This window comes from Coregonus lavaretus (assembly GCF_964263955.1).
Source record: "Coregonus lavaretus genome assembly, contig: HAP1_SCAFFOLD_788, whole genome shotgun sequence".
Lineage (NCBI taxonomy): Eukaryota > Metazoa > Chordata > Actinopteri > Salmoniformes > Salmonidae > Coregonus > Coregonus lavaretus.
In genome coordinates, this window is record NW_028161303.1 from 1,840 (window position 1) to 24,654 (window position 22,815).

General features: G+C 49.5%; 1 protein-coding gene across 1 annotated transcript in view; it reads right to left on the minus strand.

Moving 5' to 3' along the window:
• Positions 1 to 310: 310 nt before the first annotated feature.
• LOC311120836 (insulin-like growth factor 2 mRNA-binding protein 2) overlaps positions 311 to 22,815 on the minus strand; it is a gene marked incomplete at its 3' end in the record, with an annotated part of 90,362 nt that continues 67,857 nt past the window's right edge. The window contains exon 8 of the mRNA XM_084195400.1: positions 311 to 432. Coding sequence (XP_084051526.1) covers positions 311 to 432 — 122 coding nt within the window. The remainder of the gene's footprint in view (positions 433 to 22,815) is intronic.

Below are 22,815 nucleotides of genomic sequence, written 5' to 3' on the forward strand. Positions count from 1 at the left end.
TGGACGTGATAGTTTGTTGGTGATGTGGACACCAAGGAACTTGAAACTCTCGACCCGCTCCACTACAGCCCCGTCGATGTGAATGGGGACGTGTTCGGCCCTCCTTTTCCTGTAGTCCACGATCAGCTCCTGAGTCTGTATACTAGGTAGTGTGTATACTCTCTATAGTGACTGGTGTTATTTAGTGTATGAAGGCTGATTTAGGACGTATAAAGCGGCTGAAATGAATTGAGCATTATTTTACATGCAACACCGTGGGAAGAACAGCACAGTGAAACCAAACAGAGAGCGAGGGTAGGGGGTATCTTACGAGGAAATGGTATCTTGGTCCCTGTCTCTTCTTCAATCTTCTTCAGGTTTCTTCCCTCCTTCCCGATCAGTCGTCCCACCAGACTGTTGTGGGCCAGGATCTTCAGAGGAATCTCCTCCTCCCTGTAGGAAGAGAAGAGTCAGGGACAGGGTTAGGGACAGGGACAGGTACAGGGTTAGGTACAGGGTTAGGGACAGGGTTAGGGACAGGGTTAGGTACACGGTTAGGGACAGGAAAAGATACAGGGTTAGGGACAGGGTTAGGGTTAGGGACAGGTACAGGGTTAGGGACAGGGACCGAGACAGGGTTAGGGACAGGGACATGGTTAGGGACGAGGACAGGTACAGGGTTGGGACAGGGACAGGGTTAGGGACAGGGACAGGGTTAGGGACAGGGTTAGGGTTAGGGACAGGTACAGGGTTAGGGACAGGGTTAGGGACCGAAGACAGGGTTAGGGACAGGGACAGGGTAGGGACGAGGACAGGTACAGGGTTAGGGACAGGGACAGGGTTAGGGACAGGGACCAGGGTTAGGGACAGGGTTAGGGTTAGGACAGGTACAGGGTTAGGGACAGGGTTAGGGACAGAGACAGGGTTAGGGACAGGGACAGGGTTAGGGACGAGGACAGGTACAGGGTTAGGGACAGGGACAGGGTTAGGGACAGGGACAGGGTTAGGGACAGGAAAGGTACAGGGTTAGGGACAGGGTTAGGGAAAGGGACAGGGACAGGGTTAGGGATAGGGTTAGGGTTAGGGACAGGGAAAGGGACAGGGTTAGGGACAGGTACAGGGTTAGGGACAGGGTTAGGGTTAGGGACAGGGACAGGGTTAGGGATAGGGTTAGGGTTAGGGACAGGGTTAGGGACAGGGTTAGGGTTAGGGTTAGGGACAGGGTTAGGGACAGGGTTAGGGTTAGGGACAGGTACAGGGTTAGGGACGAGGACAGGTACAGGGTTAGGGACAGGGTTAGGGACAGGGTTAGGGACAGGGTTAGGGACAGGACAGGGACAGGGTTAGGGATAGGGTTAGGGACAGGTTAGGGACAGGGTTAGGGACAGGTACAGGGTTAGGGACAGGGTTAGGGTTAGGGACAGATACAGGGTTAGGGACAGGGTTAGGGTTAGGAACAGGGACAGGGTAAGGGACAGGGACAGGGCCAGGGTTAGGGACAGGGTTAGGGACAGGGTTAGGGACAGGGACAGGGTTAGGGATAGGGTTAGGGTAGGGACAGGGACAGGGACAGGGTTAGGGACGAGGACAGGTACAGGGTTAGGGACAGGGACAGGGTTAGGGACAGGGACAGGTACACGGTTAGGGACAGGAAAAGATACAGGGTTAGGGACAGGGTTAGGGACAGGGACAGGGTTAGGGTTAGGGACAGGTACAGGGTTAGGGACAGGGACAGGGTTCGGTACAGGGACAGGGTTAGGGACAGGGTTAGGGACAGGGACAGGGTTAGGGTTAGGGACAGGGACAGGGTTAGGGACGAGGACAGGTACAGGGTTAGGGACAGGGTTAGGGACAGGGACAGGGTTAGGGACAGGGACAGGGTTAGGGACAGGTACAGGGACAGGGTTAGGGATAGGGTTAGGGACAGGGTTAGGGACAGGGTTAGGGACAGGGACAGGGACAGGGTTAGGGATAGGGTTAGGGACAGGGACAGGGTTAGGGACAGGGTTAGGGACAGGTACAGGGTTAGGGACAGGGTTAGGGACAGGGTTAGGGACAGGTACAGGGTTAGGGACAGGGTTAGGGTTAGGAACAGGGACAGGGTAAGGGACAGGGACAGGTACAGGGACAGGGACAGGTACAGGGACAGGGTTAGGGACAGGGACAGAGTTAGGGACAGGGACAGGTACAGGTACAGGGTTAGGGACAGTGTTAGGGACAGGGACAGGGTTAGGGTTAGGGACAGGGTTAGGGACAGGGTTAGGGACAGGGTTAGGGAAAGGTACAGGGTTAGGGACAGGGTTAGGGACAAGGTACAGGGTTAGGGACAGGGTTAGGGACAAGGTTAGGGACAGGGACAGGGTTAGGGACAGGGTTAGGGACAGGATTAGGGTTAGGGTTAGGGACAGGGTTAGGGACAGGGACAGGGTTAGGGACAGGGTTAGGGACATGGTTAGGGACAGGGACAGGGTTATGGAGAGGGTTAGGGACAGGTACAGGGACAGGGACAGGGAAAGGTACAGGGTTAGGGAAAGGGACAGGGATAGGGACAGGGTTAGGGACAGGGTTAGGGACAGGGTTAGGGACAAAGTTAGGGACAGGGACAGGGACAGGGTTAGGGACAGGGACAGGGTTAGGGACAGGTACAGGGTTAGGGACAGGGACAGGGACAGGGACAGGGTTAGGGACAGGGTTAGGGTTCGGGTTAGGGACAGGAACAGGTTTAGGGACAGGGACAGGGCTAGGGACAGGGACAGGGTTAGGGACAGGGTTAGGGTTAGGGACAGGTACAGGGACAGGGTTAGGGACAGGGACAGGTACAGGGTTAGGATTAGATTTAGGGACAGGGTTAGGGAGAGGGTTAGGGACAGGTACATGGTTAGGGACAGGGTTAGGGACAGGGACAGGGACAGGGTTAGGGTTAGGGACAGGGACAGGGACAGGGTTAGGGACAGGGACAGGTACAGGGACAGGGTTAGGGACAGTGTTAGGGACAGGGACAGGGTTAGGGTTAGGGACAGGGTTAGGGACAGGGACAGGGTTAGGGTTAGGGACTGGGTTAGGGATAGGGACAGGGTTAGGGACAGGGACAGGGCTAGGGACAGGTACAGGGTTAGGGACAGGGTTAGGGACAGGGTTAGGGACAGGGACAGGGTTAGGGACAGGTACAGGGACAGGGTTAGGGACAGGGACAGGGACAGGGTTAGGGACAGGGACAGGGACAGGGACAGGTTTAGGGACAGGGACAGGGTTAGGGACAGGGTTAGGGACAGGGACAGGGACAGGGACAGGGTCAGGGTCAGGGACAGGGTCAGGTTTAGTGAATCAATAACAGCTGCATTGAATAAGAGGCCACGGCTCCAGGCCATTGATTTGGCATGAGGAATGTTATGGTGGGGTGGGATGAGCTGGCTGGGAAGTGAAACACAGATTAGAATGTGAAAGCTTTATGTGGGCTGAGGAGGAGGGAGAGGAGAGAGGGGGGGTAAGGGAAGAGGAGGGGGTAGAGGATGGAGAGGAGGTGAAGAGGGAAAGGAGGTGAAGAGGGAAAGGGGAGTAGAGGAGGGAGAGGAGAGAGGGGGGAGGAGGGAGGGGAGGGAGAGGAGAGAGAGGAGGGGGAGGGGAGGAGGGAAGGGAGGAGGGAGGGGAGGGGAGTTTACTGGGTGACTGTGACTTTGGTGTGGTGTTAGGGTTAGGGGTTAGGGTTAGGGTTAGGGTTAGGGGTTAGGGGTTAGGGTTAGGGTTAGGGTTAGGGTTAGACAGACATTGTGTGGGATCAACTGAGGGGTGTGGGGCTGATTAGAGACATGGAGTCCTGGTTATAGGTTGATCTGAGGTGGGGCTGATTAGAGGCATGGAGTCCTGGTTGTAGGTTGATCTGAGGTGGGGCTGTTGGGGCATGGAGTCCTGGTTATAGGTTGATCTGAGGTGGGGCTGTGGGGGCATGGAGTCCTGGTTATAGGTTGATCTGAGGTGGGGCTGTGGGGGCATGGAGTCCTGGTTATAGGTTGATCTGAGGTGGGGCTGATTAGAGGCATGGAGTCCTGGTTATAGGTTGATCTGAGGTGGGGCTGTGGGGGCATGGAGTCCTGGTTATAGGTTGATCTGAGGTGGGGCTGTGGGGGCATGGAGTCCTGGTTATAGGTTGATCTGAGGTGGGGCTGATTAGAGGCATGGAGTCCTGGTTATAGGCTGATCTGAGGTGGGGCTGATTAGAGGCATGGAGTCCTGGTTATAGGTTGATCTGAGGTGGGGCTGTGGGGGCATGGAGTCCTGGTTATAGGTTGATCTGAGGTGGGGCTGATTAGAGGCATGGAGTCCTGGTTATAGGTTGATCTGAGGTGGGGCTGTGGGGGCATGGAGTCCTGGTTATAGGTTGATCTGAGGTGGGGCTGATTAGAGGCATGGAGTCCTGGTTATAGGTTGATCTGAGGTGGGGCTGTGGGGGCATGGAGTCCTGGTTATAGGTTGATCTGAGGTGGGGCTGATTAGAGGCATGGAGTCCTGGTTATAGGTTGATCTGAGGTGGGGCTGATTAGAGACATGGAGTCCTGGTTATAGGTTGATCTGAGGTGGGGCTGTGGGGGCATGGAGTCCTGGTTATAGGTTGATCTGAGGTGGGGCTGATTAGAGGCATGGAGTCCTGGTTATAGGTTGATCTGAGGTGGGGCTGATTAGAGGCATGGAGTCCTGGTTATAGGTTGATCTGAGGTGGGGCTGTGGGGGCATGGAGTCCTGGTTATAGGTTGATCTGAGGTGGGGCTGTGGGGGCATGGAGTCCTGGTTATAGGTTGATCTGAGGTGGGGCTGTGGGGGCATGGAGTCCTGGTTATAGGTTGATCTGAGGTGGGGCTGATTAGAGGCATGGAGTCCTGGTTATAGGTTGATCTGAGGTGGGGCTGATTAGAGGCATGGAGTCCTGGTTATAGGTTGATCTGAGGTGGGGCTGATTAGAGACATGGAGTCCTGGTTATAGGTTGATCTGAGGTGGGGCTGTGGGGGCATGGAGTCCTGGTTATAGGTTGATCTGAGGTGGGGCTGATTAGAGGCATGGAGTCCTGGTTATAGGTTGATCTGAGGTGGGGCTGATTAGAGGCATGGAGTCCTGGTTATAGGTTGATCTGAGGTGGGGCTGATTAGAGGCATGGAGTCCTGGTTATAGGTTGATCTGAGGTGGGGCTGATTAGAGGCATGGAGTCCTGGTTATAGGTTGATCTGAGGTGGGGCTGTGGGGGCATGGAGTCCTGGTTATAGGTTGATCTGAGGTGGGGCTGATTAGAGGCATGGAGTCCTGGTTATAGGTTGATCTGAGGTGGGGCTGATTAGAGGCATGGAGTCCTGGTTATAGGTTGATCTGAGGTGGGGCTGATTAGAGGCATGGAGTCCTGGTTATAGGTTGATCTGAGGTGGGGCTGTGGGGGCATGGAGTCCTGGTTATAGGTTGATCTGAGGTGGGGCTGTGGGGGCATGGAGTCCTGGTTATAGGTTGATCTGAGGTGGGGCTGTGGGGGCATGGAGTCCTGGTTATAGGTTGATCTGAGGTGGGGCTGATTAGAGGCATGGAGTCCTGGTTATAGGTTGTTCTGAGGTGGGGCTGTGGGGGCATGGAGTCCTGGTTATAGGTTGATCTGAGGTGGGGCTGTGGGGGCATGGAGTCCTGGTTATAGGTTGATCTGAGGTGGGGCTGATTAGAGGCATGGAGTCCTGGTTATAGGCTGATCTGAGGTGGGGCTGATTAGAGGCATGGAGTCCTGGTTATAGGTTGATCTGAGGTGGGGCTGATTAGAGGCATGGAGTCCTGGTTATAGGTTGATCTGAGGTGGGGCTGATTAGAGACATGGAGTCCTGGTTATAGGTTGATCTGAGGTGGGGCTGATTAGAGGCATGGAGTCCTGGTTATAGGTTGATCTGAGGTGGGGCTGATTAGAGACATGGAGTCCTGGTTATAGGTTGATCTGAGGTGGGGCTGTGGGGGCATGGAGTCCTGGTTATAGGTTGATCTGAGGTGGGGCTGATTAGAGGCATGGAGTCCTGGTTATAGGTTGATCTGAGGTGGGGCTGATTAGAGACATGGAGTCCTGGTTATAGGTTGATCTGAGGTGGGGCTGTGGGGGCATGGAGTCCTGGTTATAGGTTGATCTGAGGTGGGGCTGATTAGAGGCATGGAGTCCTGGTTATAGGTTGATCTGAGGTGGGGCTGATTAGAGGCATGGAGTCCTGGTTATAGGTTGATCTGAGGTGGGGCTGTGGGGGCATGGAGTCCTGGTTATAGGTTGATCTGAGGTGGGGCTGTGGGGGCATGGAGTCCTGGTTATAGGTTGATCTGAGGTGGGGCTGTGGGGGCATGGAGTCCTGGTTATAGGTTGATCTGAGGTGGGGCTGATTAGAGGCATGGAGTCCTGGTTATAGGTTGATCTGAGGTGGGGCTGATTAGAGGCATGGAGTCCTGGTTATAGGTTGATCTGAGGTGGGGCTGATTAGAGACATGGAGTCCTGGTTATAGGTTGATCTGAGGTGGGGCTGTGGGGGCATGGAGTCCTGGTTATAGGTTGATCTGAGGTGGGGCTGATTAGAGGCATGGAGTCCTGGTTATAGGTTGATCTGAGGTGGGGCTGATTAGAGGCATGGAGTCCTGGTTATAGGTTGATCTGAGGTGGGGCTGATTAGAGGCATGGAGTCCTGGTTATAGGTTGATCTGAGGTGGGGCTGATTAGAGGCATGGAGTCCTGGTTATAGGTTGATCTGAGGTGGGGCTGTGGGGGCATGGAGTCCTGGTTATAGGTTGATCTGAGGTGGGGCTGTGGGGGCATGGAGTCCTGGTTATAGGTTGATCTGAGGTGGGGCTGATTAGAGGCATGGAGTCCTGGTTATAGGTTGATCTGAGGTGGGGCTGTGGGGGCATGGAGTCCTGGTTATAGGTTGATCTGAGGTGGGGCTGTGGGGGCATGGAGTCCTGGTTATAGGTTGATCTGAGGTGGGGCTGTGGGGGCATGGAGTCCTGGTTATAGGTTGATCTGAGGTGGGGCTGATTAGAGGCATGGAGTCCTGGTTATAGGTTGATCTGAGGTGGGGCTGATTAGAGGCATGGAGTCCTGGTTATAGGTTGATCTGAGGTGGGGCTGATTAGAGGCATGGAGTCCTGGTTATAGGTTGATCTGAGGTGGGGCTGATTAGAGGCATGGAGTCCTGGTTATAGGTTGATCTGAGGTGGGGCTGATTAGAGGCATGGAGTCCTGTTTATAGGTTGATCTGAGGTGGGGCTGTGGGGGCATGGAGTCCTGGTTATAGGTTGATCTGAGGTGGGGCTGATTAGAGGCATGGAGTCCTGGTTATAGGTTGATCTGAGGTGGGGCTGTGGGGGCATGGAGTCCTGGTTATAGGTTGATCTGAGGTGGGGCTGATTAGAGGCATGGAGTCCTGGTTATAGGTTGATCTGAGGTGGGGCTGTGGGGGCATGGAGTCCTGGTTATAGGTTGATCTGAGGTGGGGCTGATTAGAGGCATGGAGTCCTGGTTATAGGTTGATCTGAGGTGGGGCTGTGGGGGCATGGAGTCCTGGTTATAGGTTGATCTGAGGTGGGGCTGATTAGAGGCATGGAGTCCTGGTTATAGGTTGATCTGAGGTGGGGCTGTGGGGGCATGGAGTCCTGGTTATAGGTTGATCTGAGGTGGGGCTGATTAGAGGCATGGAGTCCTGGTTATAGGTTGATCTGAGGTGGGGCTGTGGGGGCATGGAGTCCTGGTTATAGGTTGATCTGAGGTGGGGCTGATTAGAGGCATGGAGTCCTGGTTATAGGTTGATCTGAGGTGGGGCTGATTAGAGGCATGGAGTCCTGGTTATAGGTTGATCTGAGGTGGGGCTGTGGGGGCATGGAGTCCTGGTTATAGGTTGATCTGAGGTGGGGCTGATTAGAGGCATGGAGTCCTGGTTATAGGTTGATCTGAGGTGGGGCTGATTAGAGGCATGGAGTCCTGGTTATAGGTTGATCTGAGGTGGGGCTGATTAGAGACATGGAGTCCTGGTTATAGGTTGATCTGAGGTGGGGCTGTGGGGGCATGGAGTCCTGGTTATAGGTTGATCTGAGGTGGGGCTGATTAGAGGCATGGAGTCCTGGTTATAGGTTGATCTGAGGTGGGGCTGATTAGAGACATGGAGTCCTGGTTATAGGTTGATCTGAGGTGGGGCTGTGGGGGCATGGAGTCCTGGTTATAGGTTGATCTGAGGTGGGGCTGATTAGAGGCATGGAGTCCTGGTTATAGGTTGATCTGAGGTGGGGCTGTGGGGGCATGGAGTCCTGGTTATAGGTTGATCTGAGGTGGGGCTGATTAGAGGCATGGAGTCCTGGTTATAGGTTGATCTGAGGTGGGGCTGATTAGAGGCATGGAGTCCTGGTTATAGGTTGATCTGAGGTGGGGCTGTGGGGGCATGGAGTCCTGGTTATAGGTTGATCTGAGGTGGGGCTGTGGGGGCATGGAGTCCTGGTTATAGGTTGATCTGAGGTGGGGCTGATTAGAGGCATGGAGTCCTGGTTATAGGTTGATCTGAGGTGGGGCTGATTAGAGGCATGGAGTCCTGGTTATAGGTTGATCTGAGGTGGGGCTGATTAGAGGCATGGAGTCCTGGTTATAGGTTGATCTGAGGTGGGGCTGATTAGAGGCATGGAGTCCTGGTTATAGGTTGATCTGAGGTGGGGCTGATTAGAGACATGGAGTCCTGGTTATAGGTTGATCTGAGGTGGGGCTGATTAGAGGCATGGAGTCCTGGTTATAGGTTGATCTGAGGTGGGGCTGATTAGAGGCATGGAGTCCTGGTTATAGGTTGATCTGAGGTGGGGCTGTGGGGGCATGGAGTCCTGGTTATAGGTTGATCTGAGGTGGGGCTGTGGGGGCATGGAGTCCTGGTTATAGGTTGATCTGAGGTGGGGCTGTGGGGGCATGGAGTCCTGGTTATAGGTTGATCTGAGGTGGGGCTGTGGGGGCATGGAGTCCTGGTTATAGGTTGATCTGAGGTGGGGCTGATTAGAGGCATGGAGTCCTGGTTATAGGTTGATCTGAGGTGGGGCTGTGGGGGCATGGAGTCCTGGTTATAGGTTGATCTGAGGTGGGGCTGTGGGGGCATGGAGTCCTGGTTATAGGTTGATCTGAGGTGGGGCTGATTAGAGGCATGGAGTCCTGGTTATAGGTTGATCTGAGGTGGGGCTGATTAGAGGCATGGAGTCCTGGTTATAGGTTGATCTGAGGTGGGGCTGATTAGAGACATGGAGTCCTGGTTATAGGTTGATCTGAGGTGGGGCTGATTAGAGGCATGGAGTCCTGGTTATAGGTTGATCTGAGGTGGGGCTGATTAGAGGCATGGAGTCCTGGTTATAGGTTGATCTGAGGTGGGGCTGATTAGAGGCATGGAGTCCTGGTTATAGGTTGATCTGAGGTGGGGCTGATTAGAGACATGGAGTCCTGGTTATAGGTTGATCTGAGGTGGGGCTGTGGGGGCATGGAGTCCTGGTTATAGGTTGATCTGAGGTGGGGCTGATTAGAGGCATGGAGTCCTGCTTATAGGTTGATCTGAGGTGGGGCTGTGGGGGCATGGAGTCCTGGTTATAGGTTGATCTGAGGTGGGGCTGATTAGAGGCATGGAGTCCTGGTTATAGGTTGATCTGAGGTGGGGCTGATTAGAGGCATGGAGTCCTGCTTATAGGTTGATCTGAGGTGGGGCTGTGGGGGCATGGAGTCCTGGTTATAGGTTGATCTGAGGTGGGGCTGATTAGAGGCATGGAGTCCTGGTTATAGGTTGATCTGAGGTGGGGCTGATTAGAGGCATGGAGTCCTGGTTATAGGTTGATCTGAGGTGGGGCTGTGGGGGCATGGAGTCCTGGTTATAGGTTGATCTGAGGTGGGGCTGATTAGAGGCATGGAGTCCTGCTTATAGGTTGATCTGAGGTGGGGCTGTGGGGGCATGGAGTCCTGGTTATAGGTTGATCTGAGGTGGGGCTGATTAGAGGCATGGAGTCCTGGTTATAGGTTGATCTGAGGTGGGGCTGATTAGAGGCATGGAGTCCTGGTTATAGGTTGATCTGAGGTGGGGCTGTGGGGGCATGGAGTCCTGGTTATAGGTTGATCTGAGGTGGGGCTGTGGGTGCATGGAGTCCTGGTTATAGGTTGATCTGAGGTGGGGCTGTGGGGGCATGGAGTCCTGGTTATAGGTTGATCTGAGGTGGGGCTGATTAGAGGCATGGAGTCCTGGTTATAGGTTGATCTGAGGTGGGGCTGTGGGGGCGTAGTAGACTCACGTCTTAGTCTCTCTGGCCTCCTGAGGGTGTAGTGTGGGTGTAGTAGTGAGGATGTTATGGTGTAGTAATGGTGTAGCAGTTAGGATGTTGGGTTGTAGTAATGGTGTAGTAATGGTTTATTAGGGGTATAGCAGTGAGGGTGTTGTAGTAATGGTGTAGTAATGGTGTAGCAGTTAGGGTGTAGTGTGGGTGTAGTAGTGAGGATGTTGGGTGTAGTAATGGTGTAGTAATGGTTTATTAGGGGTGTAGTAGTGAGGGTGTTGTAGTAATGGTGTAGTAATGGTGTAGCAGTTAGGGTGTAGTAATGGCGTAGTAGTGAGGGTGTTAGGGTGTAGTAATGGCGTAGTAGTGAGGGTGTTGGGGTGTAGTAATGGCGTAGTAGTGAGGGTGTTGGGGTGTAGTAATGGTGTAGTAGGAGTGTAGTAATGAGGGTGTTGGGGTGTAGTAATGGCGTAGTATGGGTGTAGTAGTGAGGGTGTTGTGGTGTAGTAATGGCGTAGTAATTTAAATTACATTTACATTTTAGTCATTTAGCAGACGGTCTTATCCAGAACGACTTACATGAGCAATTAGGGTTAAGTGCCTTGCTCAAGGGCACGTCGACAGATTTTTCACCTAGTCGGCTCGGGGATTAGAACCAGCGACCTTTCGGTTACTGGCACAACGCTCTTAACCACTAAGCTACCTGCCGCCCCGACAACAACCAGCCGAACATTAGAAGGGTGTTAGGGTGTAGTAGTGAGGGTGTTGGGGTGTATTAGTGAGGGTGTTGGGGTGTAGTATGGGTGTAGTAGGTGGGGCTGTCACTGACCACTAGTTGGTGATAAATATTCAAAGCCTTGAGTGCTGACGGGAGAGGACGTGTTTTTCTCTGGCTGGAGGTAAGTAGGGGTAAGCTACATGTAGTGTTGAGTAAAGCTTAACCATGTATTAGATCGTAGGTAGGTAGTTAGCTGTAGTTAGGTATTGTATTTATTGTAGGTTAGTATTGTTGTTATTGTAGCTTTCCGTGGGTAATTTGTGGGTTAGTATCGAGGCATGAGGCTAGCTAGCTAGCGGGTAGCTATTGGTAACGATTAGCAACGCTGGAGAGCTGGTTCCAACGGTAATGTACTCCTACCCAACGTTTAACTTTTGCTTAACCATGTATTAGATCGTAGGTAGGTAGCCAGCTGTAGTTAGGTATTGAATTTATTGTAGGTTAGTATTGTGGTTGTAGTAGCTTTCCATAGGTAATTGTGGATTAGTATCGAGGCACGAGGCTAGCTAGCTAGCGGGTAGCTATTGGTAACGATTAGCAACGCTGGAGAGCTGGCTCCAACGGTAATGTAGTCCTACCCAACGTTTAACTTTTGCTTAACCATGTACTAGATCGTAGGTAGGTAGTTAGCTGTAGTTAGGTATTGTATTTATTGTAGGTTAGTATTGTTGTTATTGTAGCTTTCCGTGGGTAATTGTGGGTTAGAATTGAGGCACGAAGCTAGCTAGCTAGCGGGTAGCTATTGGTAACGATTAGCAACGCTGGAGAGCTGGTTCCAACGTTTAATTATTATTATTATTATTATTATTTTTTGCTGCGTTGTGAAGGGAACTCGACACGGACTTGAATTGTCTGTTTGGTGTGCTGACACACTCTTGGCAGTTTGTTGTGGCCAGGTGTTGATGCTAAGTTGTGTGTTAATGGATGCTAGCTTGCAGGTTGGCTACGGCGTCATAGCTAGGCTTCGTGGGTTGTTGTGGGTAGTTACTGTGTCTTGGCAGTGTCCTCGGCCGTGCCAGCTGTAGCACGAAGCTAGCTAGCTAGCTAGCCGTTCTTCAAACAGAGTCGACACAGTGGCCATTGCTAGCTACCCAACATGACCATTTGGCTGTACTGAAGTAGCTAACCACAATTTACTTGTCCTAGCTAGCCAACGTCTAATCATTGCTGCGTCATGTAAGGAACTTGACACAGACACGAATGATCTGTTTAGTGTGTTATCACAATATTGGTGGTTTGTTGTGACCAAGTGTTGGCGCTAAACGGTGTGTTATTGTTATTGGATGCTAGTCTGCTAGTTGGCTATGGAGTCATAGTTGGCTAGCTGAACAAAGTGGGTTGAGTCTACTCCTTTAAACATTGAACCGCTGTGGTTCACAACAATTCTGATTTCCAAAGGCGGAAGTTGGGAGAGTTTTTTCTTCGGGTGGTTCAGTGAAACAATTTTAGTTTCCGAGGTAGAAGTTTTGGTGAGGGAGGCCCTGCTCTCTCCACTCCCAGATGCTTAGCCCATTTCATTCCGATCTCCTCTGCATTTTTGTAGCCATTTGCTACAGCCTGTCAACTATGCCTCTGCCTATCCCTGTTCTCTCCTCTCTGCACAGGCTACACAAACGCACCACACCGCGTGGCTGCTGCCTCTCCAATCTGGTGGTCCCTGCACGCACCACCCACGTGGAGTTCCAGGTCGCAGGCAGCCTCTGGAACTGCCGTTCTGCTGCCAACAAAGCTGACTTCATCCCAGCCTATGCCAACCTCCAGTCCCTCGACTTCCTGGCGCTGACGGAAACATGGATCACCACTGAAAACACCGCTACTCCTACTGCTCTCTCCTCGTCTGACCATGTGTTCTCGCATACCCCGAGAGCATCTGGTCAGAGGGGTGGTGGTACAGGAATCCTCATCTCTCCCAAGTGGACATTCTCAATTTTTCCCCTAACCCATCTGTCTATCTCCTCATTTGAATTCCATGCTGTCACAGTCACTAGCCCATTTAAGCTTAATATCCTTGTCATCTATCGCCCTCCAGGTTCCCTTGGAGAGTTCATCAATGAGCTTGACGCCTTGATAAGTTCCTTCCCTGAGGATGGCTCACCCCTCACAGTTTTGGGGGATTTCAACCTCCCTATGTCCACATTTGACTCATTTCTCTCTGCCTCCTTCTTTCCACTCCTCTCCTCTTTTGACCTCACCCTCTCACCGTCCCCCCCTACTCACAAGGCAGGCAATACGCTTGACCTCATCTTCACTAGATGCTGCTCCTCTACTAATCTCACTGCAACTCCCCTCCAAGTCTCCGACCACTACTTTGTTTCCTTTTCTCTCTCACTCTCCTCCCACACTACTCACTCTGCCCCTACACAGATGGTAATGCGCCGCCGCAACCTTCGCTCTCTCTCTCCCACTACTCTCTCCTCTTCCATCCTATCATCTCTTCCCTCTGCTCAATCCTTCTCCCTCCAATCTCCTGATTCTGCCTCCTCAACCCTCCTCTCCTCCCTTTCTGCATCCTTTGACTCTCTGTGTCCCCTATCCTCCCGGCCGGCTCGGTCCTCCCCTCCAGCTCCGTGGCTTGATGACTCATTGCGAGCTCACAGAACAGAGCTCCGGGCAGCGGAGCGGAAATGGAAGAAAACTAAATTCCCTGCCGACCTGGCATCTTTTCACTCCCTCCTCTCTACATTTTCTTCATCTGTTTCTGCTGCTAAGGCCACCTTCTACCACTCTAAATTCCAAGCATCTGCCTCTAACCCTAGGAAGCTCTTTGCCACATTTTCCTCCCTCCTGAATCCTCCCTCCCCCCCCCCCCCCTCCTCTCTCTCTGTGGATGACTTCGTCAACCACTTTGAAAAGAAGGTTGACGACATCCGATCCTTGTTTGTTAAGTCTAATGACACTGCTGGTCCTGCTCACACTGCCCTACCCTATGCTTTGACTTCTTTCTCCCCTCTCTCTCCAGATAAGATCCTGCGACTTGTGACTGCAGGCCGCCCAACAACCTGCCCGCTTGACCCCATCCCCTCCTCCCTTCTCCAGACCATCTCCGGTGACCTTCTCCCCTACCTCACCTCGCTGATCAACTCATCCTTGACCGCTGGCCATGTCCCTTCCGTCTTCAAGAGAGCGAGAGTTACTCCCCTTCTCAAAAAACCAACACTTGACCCCACTGATGTCAACAACTACAGACCAGTATCCCTTCTTTCTTTTCTTTCCAAAACTATTGAGCGTGCCGTCTTTAGCCAACTCTCTTGCTATCTCTCTCAGAATGACCTTCTTGATCCAAACCAATCAGGTTTCAGGACTGGTCATTCAACTGAGACTGCTCTTCTCTGTGTCACAGAGACTCTCCGCACTGCTAAAGCTAACTCTCTCGCCTCTGCTCTTGTCCTTCTAGACCTGTCTGCTGCCTTTGATACTGTGAACCATCAGATCCTCCTCTCCACCCTCTCCGAAATGGGCATCTCCGGCGCGGCTCACTCCTGGATTGCGTCCTACCTGACCGGTCGCTCCTACCAAGTGGCGTGGCGGGAAGCTGTCTCCGCACCACGTGCTCTCACCACTGGTGTCCCCCAGGGATCGGTTTTGGGCCCTCTCCTTTTCTCCCTATACACCAAGTCACTTGGCTCTGTCATATCCTCACATGGCCTTTCCTATCATTGCTACGCTGACGATACACAACTAATCTTCTCCTTTCCCCCTTCTGATAACCAGGTGGCGAATCGCATCTCTGCATGTCTGGCAGACATATCAGTATGGATGACGGATCACCACCTCAAGCTGAACCCTGGCAAGACGGAGCTGCTCTTCCTCCCGGGGAAGGACTGCCCGTTCCATGATCTCGCCATCACGGTAGACAACTCCGCTGTGTCCTCCTCCCAGAGTGCGAAGAGCCTAGGCGTGACCCTGGACAACACCCTGTCGTTCTCCGCCAACATCAAGGCGGTGACCCGCTCCTGCAGGTTCATGCTCTACAACATTCGGAGAGTGCGACCCTGCCTTACACAGGAAGCGGCGCAGGTCCTGGTCCAGGCACTTGTCATCTCCCGTCTGGACTACTGCAACTCGCTGTTGGCTGGGCTCCCTGCCTGTGCCATTAAACCCCTACAACTCATCCAGAATGCCGCAGCCCGTCTGGTGTTCAACCTTCCCAAGTTCTCTCACGTCACCCCCCTCCTCCGCACACTCCACTGGCTTCCAATTGAAGCTCGCATCCGCTACAAGACCATGGTGCTTGCCTTTGGAGCAGTGAGGGGAACGGCACCCCTGTACCTTCAGGCTCTGATCAGTCCCTACACCCAAACGAGGACATTGCGTTCATCCACCTCTGGCCTGCTGGCTCCCCTTCCTCTGCGGAAGCACAGCTCCCGCTCAGCCCAGTCAAAACTGTTCGCTGCTCTGGCACCCCAATGGTGGAACAAGCTCCCTCACGACGCCAGGACAGCGGAGTCACTCACCACCTTCCGGAGACATTTGAAACCCCACCTCTTTAAGGAATACCTGGGATAGGCTAAAGTATTCCTAACCCCCCCCCCCCCAAATTGTAAAGTGGTTATCCCACTGGCTATAGGGTGAACGCACCAATTTGTGAGTCGCTCTGGCTAAGAGCGTCTGCTAAATGACGTTAATGTGCCCTTGAGCAAGGCACTTAACCCTAATTGCTCCTGTAAGTCGCTCTGGTTAAGAGCGTCTGCTAAATGACTAAAATGTAAATGTAAAATGTAGTAGGGGTGTAGTAGTGAGGGTGTTGGGGTGTAGTAATGGCGTAGTAGGGGTGTAGTAATGGTTTAGTAAGGGTGTAGTAGTGAGGGTGTTGTGGTGTAGTAATGGTGTAGTAATGGTGTAGTAATGGTTTAGTAGGGGTGTAGAAGTGAGGGTGTTAGGGTGTAGTAGTGAGGGTGTTAGGGTGTAGTAATGGTGTAGTAATGGCGTAGTAGGGTGTAGTAGTGAGGGTATTGGGGTGTAGTAATGGTGTAGTAATGGTTTAGTAAGGGTGTAGTAATGAGGGTGTTGGGGTGTAGTAATGGTGTAGTAATGGTGTAGTAGTTAGGGTGTTAGGGTGTAGTAATGGTGTAGTAATGGTGTGGTAGGGGTGTAGTAATGAGGGTGTTGGAGTGTAGTAGTGAGGGTGTTGGGGTGTAGTAATGGCGTAGTATGGGTGTAGTAGTGAGGGTGTTAGGGTGTAGTAATTATGTAGTAATGGTTTAGTAGGGGTGTAGTAGTGAGGGTGTTGTGGTGTATTAGTGAGGGTGTTGGGGTGTAGTAATGGTGTAGTAGGGGTGTAGTAGTGAGGGTGTTGTGGTGTATTAATGGTGTAGTAATGGTGTAGCAGTTAGGGTGTAGTAATGGTGTAGTAGTGAGGGTGTTAGGGTGTAGTAATGGTGTAGTAATGGTGTAGTAGGGGTGTAGTAATGAGGGTGTTGGAGTGTAGTAGTGAGGGTGTTGGGGTGTAGTAATGGTGTAGTAGGTGTGTAGTAGTGAGGGTGTTAGGGTGTAGTATGGGTGTAGTAATGGTGTAGTAAGGGTGTAGTAATGAGGGTGTTGGAGTGTAGTAGTGAGGGTGTTGGGGTGTAGTAATGGTGTAGTAGGGGTGTAGTAGTGAGGGTGTTAGGGTGTAGTAGTGAGGGTGTTGGGGTGTATTAGTGAGGGTGTTGGGGTGTAGTAATGGCGTAGTATGGGTGTAGTAGTGAGGGTGTTAGGGTGTAGTAATGGTGTAGTAGGGGTGTAGTAGTGAGGGTATTGGGGTGTAGTAATGGTGTAGTAATGGTTTAGTAAGGGTGTAGTAATGAGGGTGTTGGGGTGTAGTAATGGCGTAGTATGGGTGTAGTAGTGAGGGTGTTAGGGTGTAGTAATGGTGTAGTAGGGGTGTAGTAGTGAGGGTATTGGGGTGTAGTAATGGTGTAGTAATGGTTTAGTAAGGGTGTAGTAATGAGGGTGTTGGGGTGTAGTAGTGAGGGTGTTGGGGTGTATTAGTGAGGGTGTTGGGGTGTATTAGTGAGGGTGTTGGGGTGTAGTATGGGTGTAGTAGGGGTGTAGTAGTGAGGGTGTTGGGGTGTAGTAATGGCGTAGTATGGGTGTAGTAGTGAGGGTGTTGGGGTGTAGTAATGGCGTAGTAGGGGTGTAGTAGTGAGGGTATTGGGGTGTAGTAATGGTGTAGTAATGGTTTAGTAAGGGTGTAGTAGTGAGGGTGTTAGGGTGTAGTAATGGTGTAGTAATGGTGTGGTAGGGGTGTAGTAATGAGGGTGTTGGAGTGTATTAGTGAGGGTGTTGGGGTGTAGTAATGGTGTAGTAATGGTTTAGTAGGGGTGTAGTAGTGAGGGTGTTGTGGTATATTAGTGAGGGTGTTGGGGTGTAGTAATGGTTTAGTAGGGGTGTAGTAGTGAGGGTGTTGGGGTGTATTAGTGAGGGTGTTGGGGTGTAGTATGGGTGTAGTAGGGGTGTAGTAGTGAGGGTGTTGGGGTGTAGTAATGGCGTAGTATGGGTGTAGTAGTGAGGGTGTTAGGGTGTAGTAATGGTGTAGTAGGGGTGTAGCAATGAGGGTGTTGGGGTGTATTAGTGAGGGTGTTGGGGTGTATTAGTGAGGGTGTTGGGGTGTAGTAATGGTGTAGTAATGGTGTAGTAGGGGTGTAGTAAGGGTGTTGTGGTGTAGTAATGGTGTAGTAATGGTGTAGCAGTTAGGGTGTAGTAATGGTGTAGTAGTGAGGGTGTTAGGGTGTAGTAATGGTGTAGTAATGGTGTAGTAGGGGTGTAGTAATGAGGGTGTTGGAGTGTAGTAATGGTTTAGTAAGGGTGTAGTAGGGGTGTAGTAATGAGGGTGTTGGAGTGTAGTAGTGAGGGTGTTAGGGTGTAGTAATGGTTTAGTAAGGGTGTAGTAGTGAGGGTGTTGGGGTGTAGTAATGGTTTAGTAAGGGTGTAGTAGTGAGGGTGTTGGGGTGTAGTAATAGTGTAGTGGGGTGATTGTGATTAATAAGGAGGGCAGCTGTGATTGATAAGGAGCATCCAGACGCTGCACTTGATGGATTTATGAAATTGCTTCTTCCAATTATTGATAAACATGCACCTGTTAAGAAACTGACTGTTAGAACTGTTAAGGCTCCATGGATTGATGAAGAACTGAAAAACTGTCTGGTTGAAAGAGATGGGGCTAAAGGAGTGGCTGGTCTACTGAAAACTGAGAAATTATGTGACTGAACTCAACAACAAAAAAGAAGAAACTGTATTATGAAGCCAAGATTAATGATATAAAGAATGATGGGGGAAAAAACTGCAGTACTTTAAATGAAATTATGGGCAGAAAGACAAAATCTTCTATTGAATCAGATGGCTTATTCATCACAAAACCATTTGATGTTGCCAATTATTTTAAATGATTACATCATTGGCAAAGTGGGCAAACTTACAGTGAGCTATCGTATTCATGCATAAAAAAACAAATAAGGAAAGAAAAGCATTGCAAGTTTGAATTTTGTAAAGTTAGTGTGGGAGAGGTGGAAAATGTATTGTTATCGATCAATAATGAAAAACCTCCTGGCATTGACAACTTAGATGGAAAGCTACTGAGGATGGTAGCTCCTATCTGTCATGTCTTTAATCTGAGCCTAGAGGAAAGTCTTTGTCTTCAGGCCTGGAGGGAAGCCAAAGTCATTCCGCTACCCAAGAGTGGTAAAACGGCCTTTACTGGTTCAGCAGCAGACCTATTAGCTTGCTGCCAGCTCTTAGCAAACTGTTGGAAAGAATTATATTTGACCAAATACAATGCTATTTCTCTGTAAACAAATTAACAACAGACTTTCAGCATGCTTATAGAGAAGGGTACTCAACATGTACTGCACTGTCACAAATGACTGATGATTGGTTGAAATAAATTGATAATGAGAAGATTGTGGGAGCTGTACTGTTAGATTTCAGTGCAGCCTTTGATATTATTGACCATAACCTGTTGTTGAGAAAACATATGTGTTATGGCTTTTCACAATTTGTCGATTCAGAGCTATCTATCTAATAGAACACAAAGGGTTTTCTTTAATGGAAGCTTCTCTAATGTCAAACATGTAAAGTGTGGTGTACCACAGGGCAGCTCTCTAGGCCCTCTACTCTTTTCTATTTTTACCAATGACCTGCCACTGGCATTAAACAAAGCATGTGTGTCCATGTATGCTGATGATTCAACCATATATGCATTTGTAACCACAGCTAATTGTCAAGGCTGAGGTGAATGTGGTGTGGGAGTCAGGCGCAGGACACCGAAGCTTAGTCCAACAAAGTTTACTTGTGAGAACACAAGGCAAAGATACAAAGAACGGCCTCAACAAGAACAGAGGCGAGCAATTACGCAAACTGTGCGTAAACAATAAAACAATAAACAGAGCAAAACACGCAGCACTACGGACAGGCGAAAAACAACACACAACCTAACCAATACAAAACAGGCAACTTATAGAACACGTAATCAGACACAAACGGACACAGGTGTAATAGACAGACAAAAGCAATCAAACATAGAAACATTCAACGGTGGCAGCTAGTACTCCGGGGACGACGAACGCCGAAGCCTGCCTGAACAAGGAGGAGGAGCAGCCTCGGCAGAATCCGTGACACTAATGAAGTCAATGAAACCCTTAACAATGAGTTGCAGTCTGTTTTGGAATGGGTGGCCAGTAATAAACTGGTCCTGAACATCTCTAAAACTAAGAGCATTGTTTTTGGTACAAATCATTCCCTAAGTTCTAGACCTCAGCTGAATCTGGTAATGAATGGTGTGGCTGTTGAACAAATTGAGGAGACTAAATTACTTGGCGTTACCTTAGATTGTAAACTGTCATGGTCAAAACATATAGATTCAACGGTTGTAAAGATGGAGAGAAGTCTGTCCGTAATAAAGAGATGCTCTGCTTTTTTGACACCACATTCCACAAAGTAAGTTCTGCAGGCTCTAGTTTGATCTTATCTTGATTATTGTCCAGTCGTGTGGTCCAGTGCTGCAAAGAAAGACCTAGTTAAGCTGCAGCTGGCCCAGAACAGAGCGGCACGTCTTGCTCTTCATTGTAATCAGAGGGCTGATATTAATACTATGCATGCCAGTCTCTCTTGGCTAAGAGTTGAGGAGAGACTGACTGCTTCACTTCTTCTTTTTATAAGAAACATTAATGTGTTGAAAATCCCAAATTGTTTGCATAGTCAACTTACACACAGCTCTGACACACACACTTACCCCACCAGACATGCCACCAGGGGTCTTTTCACAGTCCCCAAATCCAGAACAAATTCAAGGAAGCATACAGTATTATATAGAGCCATTATTGCATGGAACTCCGTTCCATCTCATATTGCTCAAATGAACAGCAAACCTGGTTAAAAACCCCCAGATAAAGCAACACTTCACAACACAACACCTCTCTCCTATTTGACCTAGATAGATTGTGTGTATGTATTGGTATTGATATGTAGGCTACGTTTGCCTTTTTTAAATTGTATTTTTATTGATGTATAGTTCTGTCCTTCAGCTGTTCTAGTCTATTAATGTTCTGTATTATGTCATACGTTTTTCCATCAGCAGACTATAATAGATAATGTTAAAAGCCGCACTGAAGTCTAACAAAACAGCCCCCATAATCTTTTTATCATCAATTTCTCTCAGCCAATCATCAGTCATTTGTGTAAGTGCTGTGCTTGTTGAATGTCCTTCCCTATAAGCGTGCTGAAAGTCTGTTGTCAATTTGTTTACTGTAAAATAGCATTGTATCTGGTCAAACACCATTTTCCCCCAAATTGTTAGAAACAGCAGAAGCAGCAGTAGTTGCTGCATGACTTGGACGGCTACAAGAACCCCAACAATTTTCCATACAAGGTTTCAGACCCCTGTGACTTCAAATTGTTCATAGACAACAATACTTTTTTCACCTTTTCGACTCTCACTTTAAGGATTTTCAAAATTACAATGCTTGTCTTTCATAATTTGGTCAGATATACTTGGATGTGTAGTGTCAGTGTTTGTTGCTGGCATGTCATGCCTAAATTTGATAATCTTGCCAATGAAAAAAATAATTAAAGTAGTTGGCAATATCAGTGGGTTGTGTGATGAATGAGCCACCTGATTCAATGAATGATGGAGCTGAGTTTGCCTTTTTGCCCAACGTCATTTAAGGCGCTCCTAAGCTTTTTACTATAATTCTTCATATAATTTATCTTTGTTTCATAGTATAGTCACATGATTTCTCAATTTGCAGTCCGTTTGCCAATCGGTTGTGTTGCCAGACTTATTTGCCATACCCTTGTGGCTTAGTTGGTAGAGCATGGTACTTGCAACGCCAGGGTTGTGGGTTCGATTCCCACGGGGGATAAGAGCATCTGCTAAATGACTAAAATGTAAATACCTTTTGCCATATCCCTCTCAACCATACAATTTTTTAATTCCTCATCAATCCAAGAGGGTTTAACAGTTTTTACAGTAATTTTCTTAATGGGTGCATGCTTATTAGTAACTGGAATAAGCAATTTCATAAATGTGTCAAGTGCAGCGTCTGGTTGCTCCTCACTGCACACCACAGACCAGCAAATATTCTTTACATCATTAACATAAGAATCACTACAAAACGTATTGTATGACCTCTTATACACTATATTAGGCCCAGCCTTTGAAACTTTGGTTTTCCTAGATATGGCTACTATATTGTGATCACTACATCCGATGGATTTGGATACTGCTTTAAAGCTAATTTCTGCAGCATTAATAAAGATGTGATCAATTCATGTTGATGATTTCATTCCTGTGCTTTCACACATATTATCCAGATACTGACTGTTAGCACTTGGTGGTCTATAGCAGCTTCCCACAAGAATGGGCTTTAGGTGAGGCAGATGAATCTGTAGCCATATTACTTCAACAGTATTTAACATGAGATCCTCTCTAAGCTTGAAAGGAATGCGGTTCTGAATATAGACCGCAACACCGCCCCCATTGGCATTTCTGTATATTCTGTAGATGTTATAACCATGTATTGTTACCACTGTATCATCAAAGGTATTACAGTATCTAAGTGAGTTTCAGAGATAGTCATAATATGAATGTAATCTGTTACTAGCAAGATATTGACTTCCTGAACCTTGTTTCTTAGGCTACATATGTTAATGTGGGCTATTTCTAGCACTTTTCTAGGATGCTTGATTATTTGTATTGCTTTACTGGGAAGCTTATCAGAAGTAGACATGCTCGGGGGGGGCGCTAGTGAGCACTACATGGAGTAGACGCTTCTCCGACTACCTTCTCCTCACCCTTGCTTAAATTTGATTTAAATTATACTTTTGCCTGACCAAACTGCTACAATGAGAAACTCTTTGAGAAACACGGCCAAGGGAAAACTAATTAATCCAAAAACAACCGGCAAGAAAGATGGCAAAGTCCCCACCACAGCTCAAGACGAGGATGGCGATGCTTGTGTTAGCCTGGCCGTTATGGCTAGCATGGCTAACCCTGACTCGGAGCCTTCACTGACTATCATATTAGCAGCTATCAAGAAAATGGAAGAGGACATGAACTCTCGATTTAATCATCCTTACAATCAGTGCAAACCTCCCTGGCTGACCACACAACCCGCATTATTGACCTGGAAGGGAACTCAGGTGACCACGAGACACGCGTCACCACCCTCGAGGGACAGTATGAAGCGCTACTAACAGCGAACAAAGGTATGAAACTCAAGCTAATTGACCTCGAGGGACGTTCAAGGCGCTCGAATATCAAAATCACAGGCTTGGAAGAGAAGGTTGAGAAGGGCAGACCAACACAGTTCATGGC